This window comes from Hippichthys cyanospilos, chromosome 1 (assembly GCF_059441005.1).
Source record: "Hippichthys cyanospilos isolate Australia breed blue-spotted pipefish chromosome 1, RoL_Hcya_1.0, whole genome shotgun sequence".
In the NCBI taxonomy this organism is placed as follows: domain Eukaryota; kingdom Metazoa; phylum Chordata; class Actinopteri; order Syngnathiformes; family Syngnathidae; genus Hippichthys; species Hippichthys cyanospilos.
Window position 1 is genome coordinate 5,264,060 of NC_142369.1, and position 17,830 is coordinate 5,281,889.

General features: G+C 44.1%; 1 protein-coding gene across 1 annotated transcript; it reads left to right on the plus strand.

Annotated features, from left to right (window-relative positions):
- Positions 1-4,351: 4,351 nt before the first annotated feature.
- ache (acetylcholinesterase (Yt blood group)) lies at positions 4,352-16,529 on the plus strand. The gene is made up of 9 exons (XM_088424281.1): positions 4,352-4,568; positions 8,984-9,448; positions 9,720-9,943; positions 10,035-10,295; positions 11,208-11,430; positions 11,515-11,715; positions 12,708-12,897; positions 12,970-13,148; positions 13,927-16,529. The coding sequence occupies exons 2-9, from the start codon at positions 9,019-9,021 to the stop codon at positions 14,046-14,048; spliced, it is 1,830 nt and encodes a 609-aa protein (XP_088280407.1). The 5' UTR covers positions 4,352-4,568; positions 8,984-9,018; the 3' UTR covers positions 14,049-16,529.
- Positions 16,530-17,830: the final 1,301 nt, after the last annotated feature.

Genomic DNA, 17,830 nt, shown 5'->3' on the forward strand with positions numbered 1-17,830 from the left:
AGGACCTTTGTACAAAAGTGACTCGACAATCGGGTCTTTCGGAAAATGGGAAAGATGTGTGGCCAACAATAACAATGTCAAAAACGCTTTTGAAAACTGCAGACAGTTGGAATTGGCGCTAAAAATACCAGTGGGATTGTGAGGCTGACATATTTAGAGCATTTGCTGATTTTAATAGCACACTAAAACTGTCTATCACTGGTTGTGAGTTTCTTTTTCTGCTTTGTCAAACTAAGTGGGCTGTAAAGGCTCCATGTGGACCTTTACCCATTTTTAAAAAAACATCTTTAATGCCTGAGATGCTATTTATAATCACCAGCAGACTGCATGATATCTAGCAGTGGTTAGCACGTCCGCCTCAAGTTGGCATCCACCTTGCCTCTGGCCTTCTTTTGTGGAGTTTGCATATTCTCCCCGAGCCCTCATGGATTCTCACCGGGCACACGGCGGCCAGATTTAGCCTACCGCAGCATTTTATGTGGCCCGCCAATTAGTAATTATGACTTCAAGTTTCTGGCTAAGCGTTTATAAGTGGTCTTAAACTTTTAAAATTCTGGGGGGAAAACACAATGCCTTTTTTACTTCCCAATCTCTCTTTTGAACTGTTTTTACCAACCTCTGATTTCAAAACTAGCTAATTGTGTGTGACAAAGTTGAAAGTAGATTTGACTACAGTTATTCCGGCCCTCCCTCTGTCAGAAATGAGTTTGACAACCCTGCCTCATTTTTCTTGTTTACATCTTTTTTCTTCTTTTTTTATTTGCGTCTCCTTGTTTACATCTTTTTTTATTCTGTGTGTCTTTTTTTCTTGTTTACTTCCTTTTTCTTGTTTGTGTCTTCTATCTTGTGTGGGTGTCCTTTTTCTTGTCTGCAACTTTTTTTCTTGTTTTTTTTCTCGTTTGCATCTTTTTTCTTGTTTGCGTTTTTTTTCTTGTTCACTTCTTTTTTCTATTTTGTGTCTTTTTTCTTGTGTGTTCTCTTGTCAGGTGTTTTTGTGTTTTTTGTTTGCGATTAGCTTTTTTGTTTGCTTAGTTTTTCTCTTTGAGTGATTTGCACTTCTGGGGCATCGTACCTTATGTTACCCAGTCATCGACTCGACTCGACTCGAGGGCCAAACACTCCAACACCATCCCAACAAAATCACGGGCTGCTTGTCAGCAATCACGCCGCCTAAAAGGGTGGCAACGATGCAGGCCAGATTGATGTCTTGTGCCTAGTCAGTACCGCTGCAGCGGCAATTAGATAAGAGGCCTGGATCAGCAGTCGAGCGCCATTACGAGCACATGCCCAAGACGAAAGTAATTCACCTGGCCGCTTGTCGGCTTTGCTTAGGGAACAAGGGGACGTCTCTTTCACGCACGCCTTCAAAAGCAACGGCACGTTTGTCCAAGCAATAGAAAATGTCTCAAGTCCAAAGTGAATGACACAGAACTGTTTCGGTCCACTCCAAAACGTTTTTTTTTTATACATATTTGCCTTTATCCACAAAAAGAGCATGTAAACATCTGCTACTCTTTGAAGCTTGCTATACATTTGATAGCTTTTATCATACCATAACATAAGATGAAACCACATGAAGTGGATCTCTTTACAGTGGTACCACCTCAACTCACTCACTGACCCGGGTTGCGTTCTTTGTCTGCAGTCTCGCTTATGGATAACTGACACTTGTATACACCAAAATAATACATGCAGTGCTACCTCTACTTACGAACAACTCTTAATTCAGCTTATGAAACACCTTGGTGGAAAAATATTGTCTCTAGTTACCAGAGAAAATTCAACATATATTGTTGGCTTATAATATGAGACATGAGACACCAGCGCTTGCTAACATGACTGTGATATAATACCTTTTGGCAAACCATATTTCATCATTGCTCAACATGCCGGAAAGCCCACAAATGAGACTTTGTTTTTTTTTGCACTGATGTTTACTATGGTCTTTAACTTTTCATGTTTACTTCTTATATCCACAACAATTTACACCGTAGAGCTAGCAAACATCAAATCGACATTACCTACGTCTAACATTGTACATATTCACGTAAAAACATGTAACATACCACTTTTGGCATTTTTAGCAAATCGTTGGCACTTGGCAACTAGCAATGACATCATACAGGAAGCACCCAAATGAAACTTTATTAAATTTAGATGCGCAATCCCCCCCCCCCCCCAAAAAAAAAAAAAAATATTGCTCCAGTGGACTTGAGAATTATTCCTGGCTCATTGGAAATGTTTCCCTTGTAGTATATGTGACAGATCAAATTTAGACAAAGGTTGATGAAACTGTCTTCTATAGTTGTAGGGCAGGCAGTTATAAATGAGAACCGACATCCACCAATTGAGTGTCATGTCAAACATGATAATGCCATCCCGTGGACATGATTGCAAATTGTACTCTCATCCCATCCGCATTCTCCTTAGATGTGGGTGAACAAATATAATGGTATATTATAGCCTAGGGTTAAACCTCTTAGCTGGCATTGTTTTCCTGTCACACTTGTATTACGGTGTTGTGTTTCGATTGCAGCGTAGCTGTAGAACCACAGAAATTGTGTTGACTTTTAAGTCTAAATACAAAAACAGAAGAAAAAAAACAAGTATGAGTGCAGACAGAAGTGGACCAGCGCCTGACGAATGACGGACGAGAAAAAGAAAAGTTAAATGTCGCCCTCTAGTGGTGTTGGAAAAATGGGCAAAAATACACCAACGGACCGGCGATTACAATATCGTCTGGCTTGAAAAAATGATTAAAATCACAAACATGCAAGTTGTCTTCAACTTTTAAAAATGTTTTGGTTTGCCGTAGAGCAAAGCGTCAAACTCAAGGCCCGTGGGCCAGATCCAGCCCGCGACTTCATTTTATGTGGCCTAAGTAATGTAGATAATTTCTTCGAGTTCTGGCTAGTACAACAAGTTGCAAGTTGCCTTCAACTTTTAAAAATGTGCTGAGCGGTAAAGTGTCATACTCAAGGCCCAAGTCCAAAACCAAATGTCCACTACCGTGAAATAGGAAATATGTATAAATGAAAATATATAATTAGGCTGACTCTCGAGGGATTATTTTGTGATATGATGCTCTGTTGTATGATATGTTTTGGGGATATTACGTGGATGAAGTGTTTAGCGATGTGATGGATGGTTGATGAATGCAACAAAATGGATAGTGCAGCAGATTGGCGCTCCACCAGCCTGACTTTTTAATGGACCGCAAGGAGAAGGGAGAGGCGGGATGGGACAGGTCAGCTTGGGAACACTTAAATTGATTAAAATCTGGCCGCTGCAGTGCTTGATCCACTCCACTGCGCTACCTTCGCCTCCTTCTCTTCTCCTTCACGTAACCAAGTCCATTTGAAATCGTCTTATCGTATTATTGCTGTACACAACAAATGGATGGTTTAGTAATTTTGAATTCAGAAGTCAATCAAATCAGTTTGTTGAGTTATTCTTAACGTAACAAGACAAACCCAAAAGATTGCAAGAGCTCAACTTTATTACAGTATGAATGACAAGTTAACATTTTGGAACTGGGCTTAGCTAGGGTCATGGAATTGTACGTCATTTGCTTTTGCGGGCCACATAAAATGAAGTGGCGGGCCAGATTTGGCCTCCGAGTCTTCAGTTTAACACTAATGATAAAATTGGGTAATTTAACCAGAAACTTAAAAGTAGAAAGTTAAATGGGCATTTCGCGGGCCATATAAAATGATATGGTGACTCACAAATATGCTTAAAATGCAATTGTTTTCATATTTTATAATATTTGCCAAATAGGTGTGGAGGACCAAAATAAATATACCATTAAATATTTCATGTAAATAAAGACATTTGTCATTTAATGTTTCATTTTTAAGAAGAATACTGAATCGTTTTTTAATTTACTTTAATTTTTATTTTAATTGATATATATATATATATATATATATATATATATATATATATATATATATATATATATATATATATATATATATATATGTACACACACACACACACACACACACACACACACATACATACCTTATTTATATATCCTTACATCAATTAATTGATTTATTATTTGAAATATCAAATTCCATATTAATTGTATAATTCAATATTTAATGGCGTGCTTATTTCATTTCGACACTGTCGGTCTATATTTGTTTGAATAATGAAACGTATAAGGAATGAAATAAGCGTTGCTCAATGACGTATTCATTTACATTTTTAATATTGACACTTTGAGTTTTCCGTAGTCGTGTTATTCCCGCGTAGCTTCACAATGCAACTTGATGGAAGTGAAGTTTTTGCGAGTTCTCGCGAGATTACTTGACGAGCCCTTTGCAGTCCCCGCCCCGCCCCTTCTGCCTCCAGACCCCAGCGTTGGAGTGTTGACGTCCTGCTGCGGTTGCTGCCGCTGCGGCTGGATGTCGTGAGCCCCGCGAAGGAAGGAACCAACGCGCATTTTAGGCTCACTGTTCATTGGCACGTTCGATAAGGAAGAAGAAGGAGCGGCGGGAGAAGAAAAGGACGAGCTGGGGGCGCCTGCTAGCAAGTGGCGACTTTGGCTTTGCCGACAGGTACGCGGATTCCGGATTCGCCGTTCCCACGACGCGAACTCGCCTTCCTCGGAACCGTTTGCTCGGCGTGCGTGTCGACGCCAGCTGCCGAGCTGCGTTCGCCTCGTCCGTCCGTCCGCCCGCGGTTAGCCTATTCGACGAATAACGGCAGGATGCCCTTTAAGTTGCTCTTCGCAACATCACCCGTAGCCATGGTTACCCAATCGAATCGACAATATATATACATATGTATATTTGTTAATTTCATGTACTTTTATATTAAATTCATTATAGTACTCAATTCAGTCAATTGAACTCATTCAACGCCGGGGACGCATTTCACGTTTTTTTTGTTTGTTTTTTTAAGAGCGCAGACGTTCAATCCCAAATACCTAAGTATCTGGAAATGAATGTCCTTAATGCAGGGGTTCTCAAAGTGAGGTCCGCGGACCCCTGGGGGTCTTCGCCCGACTGCAGGGGGTCCGTGAAATCATTTGGTTTATCAATAAGAAGAATACATATATTTGTGTTAATTTCATGTTATTTGATTTGAAATTGAAATAGAAAATCAACTCAACCCATTAAGATCATTCAATGCCAGAGACGTATTTTCACTTTTTTTTTTTTGGGCCTTGGGAATCCAGACATTCAATCCCTGTTACTTACTGTAAGTATCGATTTATTGCTTAAGTATCTAGAAATTAATGTCAACGCAGTGGTTCTCAAGATGGGTGGGGTGGGGTGGGGGGAGGGGGGGGGGGGTACATGGCCTGACTGTAGGGGGTCTGTAAAATCATTTGGATTACCAATAAAATAATACATATATTAATGCCAATTTCATTTTAGTTTATAGTCAGCTGTGAAAGTATTTATGACTCTTCAATAAAGCAATCAGTTCAACCAGTTGAACTCATTCAATGCCAAGGATGTATTTTTTTTTTTTTTAAGAAACATTGCCCAATAAATCACAGTACATATGGCAACACGCCTTTGCTATATCATAATAAATCACAAGACATTACAGTAAGGAAACAATCACTTTCTTATAGTGGGGGATGTAGGGGGAAGTCCATATACTTTCAGTCCATGCAATCACTGCTATCTTTTTTCCCCAGGAACATGGCGACATACCCCGCACTGGTTAGGTCGTTATGTCTGCGTTTTGGTCATTAGAATCATCATGCCTTTGATTCATGACATGTGCCGTAGAGATGTCAATTCCAACTGAAAATGTTTCAGGAACAAATATAGGTTAACCTACATACGAATATTCTACACTTTTCTCCTGATGCGTCCTCGTAGCATTTGCTGAATTGAACATGTTTATGTTTGTGCTGCAGTGCCGTTGCCAGATGGAAAATTCCCCCGCTGCCAGTCCAATAAGTCGGCGGCTTATTGGCTTGTTGACACTTTGAAGCAAAAGTCCGTTAGCCCATTGTCATTGAATTCTTGCAAATTCATCGTTGGCGCTGGATCAATGTACTCCTTGACATGTCCTTTTCCATGAGGGGATTTGAACTTGGAAACATATGACCCCCCCCCCCCCCCCCATGCCTCTGTCTCTGCCTGTAAATTCAATCCTCCCGTGAACTGCATACACAAATTCCTTGGTCTAATTTGAGAAGCGACACACTTTCTTTCCACTGGGTACCCCCACCCCCCCCCACCCCCCCACCCCCCACATACACGCACACCACCACACACGCAGCCTCCTCTCTTACACTTGCCACAGACACGCATCCCACTCAAAAGTGTTAGCATGGTACTGTGAGGCTTCTTTTCCCATCCAAACATCAGGGCACAGGTGTGGAATTCCAGTCCTTGAGGGTCGGTATCCTGCATGTTTTTCAATGCTCTCTATCAACACACCTGATTCAAATGATTAGGATTGTTTACAAGCTCCTTGCTAATCATTAATCATTAGCAATCAATCAAACATGCAGGATACCGGCCCGCAAGGAGTGGATTTCAAAACATATGCATCAGGGGGAAGCCACCGGCTCACTTCCCTCAATATACTTCCGTGGGAACAACCGTGGCAAGGTTGCCGAGAGGTGACTCCTTTTTTTTTTTTAAATATTTATGCATGTGTGTGTTTTTGTTTTTTTTTTTAGCCAACAATCTCAACACAGAATAAGAAATCTATCAAAAGCAATTCTGAACAACAAGGCAACAATAGTAGAACATATCAAAGAATAATACAGAGACGATAAATCCAAAAGAATACACGTAAAAAAGAAGAAAAAAAGTACCATAATTCCCCAAATAAAGGACACAGTTGTGTATGAGACACACCCTTAATTTTGGGGTCAAATTCCGGTATTTTCTTTGTTAACGTGTATAAGATGGACCAGCACTTTGGCAACAATGTCAAAACTAGAACAAAACAGAATAATCTTGTTTAAAAGTCTTCATATTTTCTTGTATTAATATCCGTAAAGGATATATTTGTTGCGCGTAAAATTAAGTGTGTTTCAGATTTCCCACATGAGTGGTCAGTGAACGCAGCGCCATGGTAACGTGCTTCAAGCAGTTCAAGCAGCTGTTTTTCCTTTTCCTTGCGCAGCATCCACATCCGTGTTTCATCAAGTTTATGATCGTGTGAATGTGAAAAAAACTGCAACTAATAAATGGTTTAGTGTTATTCCTGTGTGTGAATGAGAATAGACTCGGACATTGGTTCAGCTTGCTCGCTTCTTTTATTGAAAATGAAGTGGTGCTTCTACTGATGAAATTAACTCGTTTTTCAAGTACTGGTAATATTGTAACATGAATCTTTCATAAGTAGAGCCGCTTTTTACATGTAAATTGCCTGATTCGGTCCAATCGCCCTAAAATGCTCCTAAACCCTTTAAATGAATATTATTAACTTCTAAAAATGCATCAAAGCAGTAACAAATGCATATGAGAGTTACATTAGGGCACAATAGTCAAAATGTATCATGCAAAGAATAATAATAATAAAAAACGCTCCTAAACCTTTGAAATTAATCCTATTAATTGTAGCAATTGACAATATGAATACAGTTCCCTGTTTGCCTCGAGATGAGTGCAGAGAGAAAGAGAAACCTTTTTAGGACATTTCATTTGTACCTTTTTATTTGATATTTGTTATTTACAAGTCCACAGGAGCAATATTTTGGGTGTGTAAGTTTATTTAAGTTTAGTTTGGGGTCATGCGAAGTGCTTCCTGTGTGATGTCATTGCTAAAGTGCTAGCGACAGGCGGAACAACCCAAAGAGATATCGCATGTGTCCTTTTATGCATATTCCTATACATTTTTTATGGGTAATCTTATTTACAGTCATATTTATAATGTTAAATGTAATTGCAATAAAATAAGCATTGTCATTTGTATTTCATGCACTTGATATTTTAGCCTTAAACTAAGCTGTGACGAAGCACTGACTAAAAAAGAGCAGCAGAGTAAATGTAGCACAATGCATGGATGTCCAGCAGCTGTCTGCTTGGAGGCGGCTATTTATGTTTTGCAATGTATGGTTGCCGTGGCAACAAAAGGAGCATTAGGGCAAATTGCGTGTGCCCATGTGTAGGGTATCGCCACTATTTTGGACCCTTCCCACTCTGTTGTACAGAATATCTATTCTGGCCATGTCAACGGCTTCCCAAATGTCACTTTGGAGAACAATAACTGCATGGAAGCGCGCGAGGAAGCTCAAGAAGGTCTCCCGAGATTTTGTTACTATCCGTTCGCAAGACACGCTTCGCCATTGTTTCGCTTGGAAAGAGAATAATTTTGTTCCAGCCCCAGGAACAGAATTGGAGGATGAGACCAACGAAATCGGGATGCGTTTTGACAAAAGCAGGCTTTTGTTGCGGAGATGAGTTTTGTTTTATTGACAAAAATGCGAGTTTTGGGCAGAGATGTCCATTCTGGGATATCTACAAAAACAACCTTTTTTTTAACATTAACAAAAGAAAAAAGCTAAGTAGATCAACTTTCAAAAACATAATTATTTCTTATAGTGTTTATATGGGTTACAGCTCCGTCTAAAATGGAAAAAAAATAACCAAGAGAATAATTTTGGTGAAAATTGTTATTTTATTGCAATTACACTAAACATGTCAAACCAAAGCCTGGGGTAATTCCTTCCTTCCTTCCTTCCTTCCTTCCTTCCTTCCTTCCTTCCTTCCTTCCTTCCTTCCTTCCTTCCTTCCTTCCTTCCTTCCTTCCTTCCTTCCTTCACTTTCCTTGATTCCTTCTTCATCTCCTTTTCTCGCCTTCCTTTCTTTCTTCCTTCACAATCCATCTTTATTTTTTTCTTTCGTTTTTGCCATTGCCTGTTCTTAGCCAGTGGGTGAAGCGCGCGATCACCTTGAAGATGCTTGCCGATGTCCTTGCTTTTACGTCTTCATCCGATTTATCCTTCCGCCGGGATCTGTTCTTCATCCAATTATCCGGCGTCCGCCCGCAGGTCTGAGAGCAATCGGAGCCGCCGTGGTCGCCGTCATGCGGTCCGCCGTCGTTCTCCTGTCCCCCCTCGGCCTCTTGTCCATCCTGCTCGCGAGCGGGTCCTGTCAGAGCGAGGCCGACCTGATCGTCGGCACCCAAGCCGGTCGAGTGCGGGGCGTCCACATGCCAGTGCTGGAGCGGGGCCACGTGACGGCCTTCCTGGGCATCCCCTTCGCCGAGCCGCCCGTGGGCAAGGGCCGTTTCCGGCCGGCCGAGCCCAAGCGCCACTGGGCGGGCGTGTACGACGCCCATCACTACCCCAACGCCTGCTTCCAGTTTGTGGACACCACCTTCCCCGGCTTCACTGGCAGCGAGATGTGGAACCCCAACAGGGAGATGAGCGAAGACTGCCTCTACCTCAACGTGTGGGTGCCGCCGTCGCCCAGACCGCACAATCTCACCGTCATGGTGTGGATCTACGGCGGAGGTACGCTTTTTTTGGCCACTCGTGCTTATTGCTGGGAAATGCTTGACTTTTTTTCACACCGATTCCAGTTTGACTACCATTTTTCCACTCTATAAGGCGCACCGGATTATAAGGCGCACCTTCAGTGAATGGCCTTATTTTGAAACTGTTTTCATACACAGTGGTACCTCTAGTTACAAACGCCTCGAGGAACGAAACATTTTACAAACGCGTCTAGTTACGTCTAGTTTGATATTTATTGAAATAAGCGAAAGCTTTCTTGTTCTTGCAGGGTTCTACAGCGGTTCTTCGTCCCTGGACGTGTACGACGGGCGCTACCTGGCTTACACCGAGACGGTCATCGTGGTCTCCATGAACTACCGCATCGGCGCCTTCGGTTTCCTGGCCCTGGACGGCTCGTCGGAGGCTCCCGGCAACGTAGGCCTCCTGGACCAGAGGATGGCCTTGCAGTGGGTCCAGGACAACATCCACCACTTCGGCGGCAATCCCAAGCAGGTTCTTTCCGTCTCGGCGGCGGGCGCACGCGGGATTTGCCGCGGGCTCGCCGTGAGATGCTCGGCCTTGTTGGTCCGCTCTTAAATAAAAGGTGACCATCTTCGGGGAGAGCGCTGGCGGCGCATCGGTGGGCTTCCACCTCCTGTCTCCGGACAGCCGGCCCGTTTTCACCAGGGCCATCCTTCAGAGCGGGGTCCCCAACACACCCTGGGCCACCGTCAGCCCGGCCGAGGCCCGCCGGCGGGCCACGCAGTTGGCCAAGCTGGTGGGCTGCAGCTGGGGCAACGACACAGAAATGGTCGACTGCCTGCGTTCCAAAACGCCGCAGGAGCTCATCGACCAGGAGTTCCAGGTAACCTCCTTGGCCTCTTGGCATGCGTGTTACTCCCGCCGACGACTAATATGACGCGGCACTTTTTCCAATTTGCTCATCAGACTACTCTCCAAATAACATGAAAGGTTTCTTCTTAATCACTGGGTGTCACTGGGATTTTTCACTAGCCCGGTGTTATTATCGCCCAACTTGGGTTGACTTTGACAGGGTCATAACATTGGCAAATATAAATAAATGTTTATATAACTCTATATTTACTTTTAACCCCTCAAACTGTTCAGTCGCATATCAGCCCTAGCCATACATTTTTTTTTGGGGGGGCGGGGTACCCATTTATGTAAAAGAAATGCAAAAATGCAATAATAGCAAAAGTAACTACACTGTATATTTATGAAATTGAAATAGGAATAATTATTATGTCATTATTTGCATGTTTCAGTGATCCTAGGAGCTAAGTTGTCAGGGGCTTTATGCCCCTGGTAGGGTCACCCATGATAACCAGGTCAGAGGTGAGGTTCCAGACTGAATACGGCTCATAGACCCCTTATGACGAGTAAGATAATCGGATCTAGTTTTCCCTTGTCCGGACGCGGGTCACCCGGCCGGGTCCCTCTCTGGAGGTGAGTGTAGGCCCTGGTGTAGGCCCGGCCGGGCAAAGCCCCAAGAGACGATGTGGGTTCAGCCTCACATGGGCTCGCCAACTGTAAAAGGGGCCAAAGAGGTCGGGTACGTAGTGAGCTGGGCGGCAGCCAAGGGCGGGGGCCTTGGCGCACCCATCCCCGGCTGCAGAAGCTAGCTTCCTCCGACAAGTAGACCCCGCCGTTGCTGAGAGAGCAGAATAAGCAAGGAATTCTTCCAAATGCATCGATGAAGGGAAATTTGAGAGTGGATGATGTTTTACCAAGCGCTTTTGTGCCGTCTCGCGAGCAGGTCCTCCCGTGGATGTCCATCTTCCGCTTTTCCTTTGTCCCGGTGGTGGATGGCGACTTTGTACCAGACACGCCAGAGGCCATGCTCAACGCCGGCAACTTTAAGGACACTCAGGTCCTCCTCGGGGTCAACCAGGACGAGGGCACCTACTTCCTGCTGTACGGCGCGCCCGGTTTCAGCAAGGACAACGACAGTCTCATCTCTAGGGGCGACTTCCTGGAAGGTAGCCCTCCCCCCGCCGCCGTCGCCGCCATCCTGCGCGCTGGCGGCTAGCCGGCGCCGACCCACGCCGGCCTCCCTCGGCCAGGGGCCAAGTTGAGCGTCCCGCACGCCAACGACATCGGACTGGAGGCGGTGGTGCTGCAGTACACGGACTGGATGGACGAGAACAACGGCGCCAAGAACCGCGACGCCCTAGATGACATCGTGGGCGACCACAACGTCATCTGTCCTCTGGCTTTCTTCGCTCGCGCTTTCGCTCAGCACAACGCTCTCAAGTCCAACGCGGGTACGCTCCAAACCGCCGAGCCCGTAACGCCGTGTCTTGGTGGAATGCAGAACTGGGACACAGGGACAACAGAAATAGGCGTTTCAAAATCACACCCGTCAAACAAAACAATTGCTTGCAAAGTTTCTTGCAAAGTAAGGCGGAAATGACCGTCAAGTCGAATCGATTTGAAGTGTCTTCCTCACACATTTACCTGTTTTGAAATCAGAGGTAGGAAGGAATTTGAAGGAAAGAAGAAAGGAGAGAGAAAAGGAAGGAAGGGATATGAAGGAAAGAGGGATCGAAGGAAGGAGTCATTGAGTGAAAGTGAGAGAAAGTGAGTGATTGAGAGAAAAAGGAGTGTGAAAGAAGAAGAGAAAAGGAATGAAGGAAAAATGTGAAGGAAGGAAAGAAAAAAGGAAGAAAGGGGTGTGAAAGAAGGAAGGAAAAGAAGGAAGGAAGGTAGGTGAGAAAAAAGGAATGAAGCCATGTGGAGGAAGGAAGGATAGAAAAGTAGGAAGGAAGGGTAGAAAGGAAAAGGAGGGAGTGAGAAAGGCAAAGGAGAAAAGTGAGGAAGGGAGAAAAAAAAGGAATGTTAAGGAAGTATTGAAGAAAAGAGAAATGGAATGAAGGAAGAATGTGAAGGAAGGAAAGAAAAAACGGAGGAAGGAATGTAAAAGAAGGAAGGGAGGTAGGAGAGAAAAAAAGGAATGAAGGAATGTTAAAAGAAGGAAGAAAAAAGTAGGAAAGAAGGGCTGAAAAGAAAAGGAGAAGGGAGTGAGGAAGGAAAACAAAAGGAATGTGAAGGGGAAGAAAGGAAGGTGGAAGAAGGGAATGAAGGAAAGGCAGAACAACTGAAGAAGGGAGGGAGAGAGAAGAAGGAAGGCAGCAGTGGAGGGAAAGAAAAGAATAAAAACAAAACGAAGGGCTATGGAGGAAGGAGAGCAAAGTAAGAAGAAAGAAGGAATAAAGAGGAGAAAAGGAGACAGGTTGTGGCGCGGTCGTGTCCCCAGGGGTCTTCCTGTACCTGTTTGACCACCGGGCGTCCAACCTTCCCTGGCCCGAATGGATGGGCGTCATCCACGGCTACGAGATCGAGTTTGTCTTCGGCTTGCCCCTGGACAAGCGATTCAACTACACCCAGGACGAGGAGAAACTGAGCCGCCGCACCATGAGATACTGGGCCAACTTTGCGCGATCCGGGTGAGTGAGAGTGAGAGCGAGATCCTTCCGCCCGCCCGCCGTCCCGCCCCTCACCTGCACTCGCCATCTCAGCAACCCCAACGCGAACGCCGACGGCACGGTGGAGAGCAGGAAGCGATGGCCTCCGTTCACCGTGGCCGAGCAGAAATACGTGGCGCTCAACACGGAGCCCGTCAAGGTCCACCGGGGCCTCAGGAACCAGATGTGCGCCTTCTGGAACCACTTCCTGCCGCGCCTCCTCAACATCACCGGTGAGACCTGCCCACTGCTGCAGCCCATTGCGTCTTAACACTAGAAAGGCCAAAGAGATGCCATTTTGCACTTTTACCTATAAAGACCGCCAGAGTACCGATCAGCATTAAGGATTATAGTTTGCACCCCGAATAGCTTGCGAACGGCTCAATTTGTTCTGTAAATTGAACAGAAGAGAAGTTGCATTCCAACTTTATGTTTCTGGGGGAGCACCGCACATGCAAATGTGGTCATGACCTGGAGAAGCCACGTCGGGTTTTTTCAATGTTTTTTTTTTTTTGAGTGGCGGTGGAAGAGTTTGCCCGGACCCATATTTTGAAAACTTCATTCAAGATAAGAATTGAGTTCAGTTTTCTGTACACAAAAAATATACAGTTCATTACATATGCCTACATCGTCAGCCCGATCCTTGTGTACCAGGAATTGCCTTAGTTACAGAACAAAGTTAGCCGTTTACAGGTGATTTAGGACGTTAGCTTAAATCCTTGGTGCCACTCGGCACCCATTGGTTTTTATAGGTAGAAAACCTGGACCTCCTAGTGTTAAAAATCTATTGCCATTTATTGCCATACAGCGGAGTCATTAAAGCGAGTACAGTCATTACGCATTGCCTATAATATGGACTTTAAATGTATCAAGTTAAAACATTGATAGTCATCGATTACTTTTCCTACTTTCCTACCTTCCGCATTCAGAAGATCCTTACCTTGGGTTCTCGGTATCTCTTCTTTTGGGAACATTGTCTACGTGCGGTTTCTCCTTGTGTTTCCCGCGCAGACAACATCGACGAGGCCGAGCGCCAGTGGAAAGTGGAGTTCCACCGCTGGTCCTCTTACATGATGCACTGGAAGAGCCAATTTGACCACTACAGCAAGCAAGAGCGCTGCACCGACCTCTGAGTCTCCAGGAAGGGGAGGGGGGCGGAGTCAGGAGGGCGCGCCGGCGGGTTTCGACCACAAGAGAGGCCAGAGCTTCCCTCCATAGCCGCCGCCCAATTTATAATACATCAAATACTCCAACACTGTACATCCTTATTTATTGACTTGTTAGACATCCATAAGATTCGTGTGCATGTTTTATGTCAGAGGAAAGCGAATGGCTGTGGAGGGAACTCGTCGCTTGTCTTTTCCGCACGTCAAAGTTTGACTGTCTTGCTGCCGTTGGCCGCCACCGCGGCTGGAAAAACAAAAGAAACCGTCCCGTCCTCGCCGCCAATCGCTCCTTAGCCACTATACGCTGGCTTCGGCCGTTTTGTGGTCGGTCTAAGTCACGGCTGTCAAACTCAAAGCCAGGAGGCCAGATCCGGCCCTCAGACTTCACTTTATGTGGCCCGTGAAAGAGCGGTTCATGGGCCTTGATTTGTCTTTAAATTTCTGGTTAATGTAACAAACTCACAAGTTGTCTCCGGCTTTTCAACATTTGCTTTGCCGTAAAGCACGGGTGTCAAAGTCAAGGCCCGGGGGCCAAATCCGGCCCGCCAACTTCACTTTACGTGGCCCACGAAATGCCGATTTGTCTTCAAATTTCTGGCTAATGTATCAAACTTGCAAGTCGTCTTTAACTTTTGACAATTTGGTTTGCTGTAAAGCACAGGTGTCAAACTCGAGTTTTTTTTTTTTTTGTTAATTACTATTACTATTCTTGTTTTTTGTTTGTTTATTACATTCCATTCATGTTGGCGCAAGCGCTGGTGTCTCTTGTCTCATATGCCAACAACGTATCTTGAATTTTCTCTGGCCTCTAGAGACAATATTTTTCCGCCAAAGCGTTTCATAAGTTGAACTTTTGGTAGAAAGAGTCGTTTGTAAGTCGAGGTACCACTGTATCAGTGATCTCCAACAATTTTTTTTGGCGGGTTATTTGACCAATTTCTATTTGTCGGTTTGTTTGCGGGCCACATAAAATGATGCGGCGGGCCAGATACGGCGACCAGCCCCGGTGTTGGAGCCTGCAATGTTTTGCGTTTAGGCTGACCCCAAAAGGTAACGGCGACGGCATTTACGTTGGTCTCGCTCTTGTGTCTGGAAGCTTGCCCAGCGATGGCCATGCCGCTTCCCTCCCCCCTTCCCGTCATCCATCTCCTCCCCACGCCCGACCTCCATCCTCGCCATCTCGCTCTGCGGCCCTCTTTTCTCGTTAGCCTAATGGAAGCTGAGTAATTCACTCAGCGGCGGAATAATGTGACACAGCGCTGGCCTGCCAGCCAGTGGAGCGCCATGGATGGATGGATGGAAAACGCGAGAGTGAAGGGGGAGGGAGGAGGGAGGGATGGTGATGGGAAGATGAAAAGACAGAATAGCATCCTTGCGTAATGCACACTGCGGCATCTGACAAGATTTTGCGCTGGCCGTTTGCCTCCAGTGTTGGAGTAAGAGTAAGGTATTACAAAAGTCATTTCATTCCCGCAATGCATGACTTTTTGCTCTAACGCGATACCCTAAGGCATTACACACAAAAACTAGTCATATTTTACTCAGTACAAATGACAGTAACAATGCATGATTTTATGTATACCGAATTTTCTGCACTATAAGGCGCACCGGATTATAAGGCGCACCCTCAATTAATGACATATTTTAAACCTTTTTCAATCACAATATAGTAATACTCAAAGTAATAACAATAATAACTCAAATAATAACTCTAAACTCTCAATAACATAACTCAATGTCAATATGGGCAACCTTGTTCAACTGTAAACACACAAAAGAAACAGGTCAAGCTTACTTTATCACTTCATTCCCCATCTACCAATCTCAATATTGATCCATATATAAGGCGCACCTGATTATAAGGTGCACCATCAGCTTTTTTTTTTTTTTTTTTTTAAAAGAAGGAAAGACCCCCTGGAATGAATGTTTTTGTAACCGCCGTGGCCAAGTGAAGACGGATGGAAGCCCACGTCCAAATGCATGATGCCGTTGTGTGATGCCGCGCCTCGCCCCGCTGCCCTAACCCATGATGCCGTTGTGTGACGCCGCGCCCCCGCCTCGCCCCTCTGCCAAAACCCATCCCTTCCCATTCCTGCATGTCCTCCTAAAGTTACCCCAGACTGTTATTTTCTGTAACATAAAAATGACATTTGGAGAAGATTACCATCCCCGTGAGAACTACTCTATATCTCTGTTTGATGTTAGCAATAAGAAATATATGTATATATAATATATTTGATATTTATTTCCAAATGCAGCGAAGGCCAGAAAGTGTTCCAGCGTTGACCGGGCCGTTTACATAGCAATAGAGTTGAAGCGTGAAGTCAGAAGTGTTGACTTGTCCGCCGTAAATGTCCAAAGCTTCTGTGGCTTCCCACTATGTCTCTTGTGTATCTTGAATGCTGACTCGTAGCAACAGAAAAGTAAATAAAGATTTCCTTATGCTTCTGTCCGCCTCAACTTTTTGTGACTACTTTTCGGGTTTTTTTTTTTTTTTTTTTTTTTTTTTTTTACTTCTGAGTAAAATATGGCTCCTGAAATATTCATGTGGCATTACCAGACATATTTTACTGGGGCATGTGCCCTAGTATAGCTCTGCTTGTGCTCCGGTAAAAAAAAACAAAAAAAACCAAAACATAAATAAAAACAATAAAATCACTCTAGAACACGCACTTCTACTTTGTATATTAAATTCCTACTTTACTGCTGTGTCATGATGCTCCTCATAAGCAACGCACACATGGATAATTAATACGGTAATTTATTGACGTGCATATAAGCAACGCACACATGGATAATCAATACGGTAATTTATTTACTTGCAAGACATCAGTTTTATCATCGGTACTTCCGTGTCAGGGAGAGAGAAAGTGCGCGAGAAATGGCCCCCTCTCATAAATTGGTAAAATTTCTAAATACGGAATTATGGCGCTCTGATTGGCTCATGCGTTTCTGTTGTGCCAGCTATTCACAGCGAGCAAAATATTTTATGTGTCTACTCTCCAATTAGATTGCTTTTTACGGTCACCCAATTAGATTGCTTGTTACGTTCACCCGGAAATAGCAATCGAGTTCGCCTCCTACGGACTTGGACGAGAGAAGGTGACTTTATTTGGACACAATTTGTGCACTAGTAAAAGATTATCAATGTAAAAAACACAATGAATTGTCAGTGAATAAACGAGTAAGAGAGAGGGTTAAAGGGAAGCGGGCAAATTAAGTCGGTAAATTGAGCCTAAAGCAGTATTTTAAACACCTGTATATTATTTTGGTTTTTATTTGGCTCAAACTAACTTCTCGATGGATAACAGATTTTCGCCCATGGTAGGGATAAAGAAGCGGGGATTGAAAAAGTTTTGTGAAGTTCTATCTAGCTAGGCAACATAAGTTTATGCTAATTTAGCTAATGTTATTCCTTGTATATATTAAAAAAAAACGTTAATTTGCTCATCAGTTTTGGGGCGGGGGGGGGGGGGGGGTTCAATTTTGTGTTTGACGAAAATTATCCTGTTTTGTCACAATAGTTACAGTGAAAGTATATATGGTTTTGTTGCAAGAAAATATAGTAAAATTTCTGTAATTGTCACCAGAAACATGGCTAGAAATGTCAGGTTTTGTTGCAGAGTGGTTAGCACTCCTGTGGTGGTTAAAACTCCTCCAGAGTTGAATTTGCATGATCCAGGCCTTTAACGACATACTGAAGTGGGTACATTTATTTTATTGCCTCACAAAAAAAAAAAAAAAACAAC

Excerpts from the sequence above, each read along its gene's own strand:
- ache (XM_088424281.1), top strand. The coding sequence starts at position 9,019 with ATGCGGTCCGCCGTCGTTCTCCTGTCCCCCCTCGGCCTCTTGTCCATC. Across the intron at positions 10,296-11,207 it reads TCATCGACCAGGAGTTCCAG|GTCCTCCCGTGGATGTCCAT; the intron begins GTAACCTCCTTG and ends TCTCGCGAGCAG. Across the intron at positions 11,716-12,707 it reads CGCTCTCAAGTCCAACGCGG|GGGTCTTCCTGTACCTGTTT; the intron begins GTACGCTCCAAA and ends TCGTGTCCCCAG.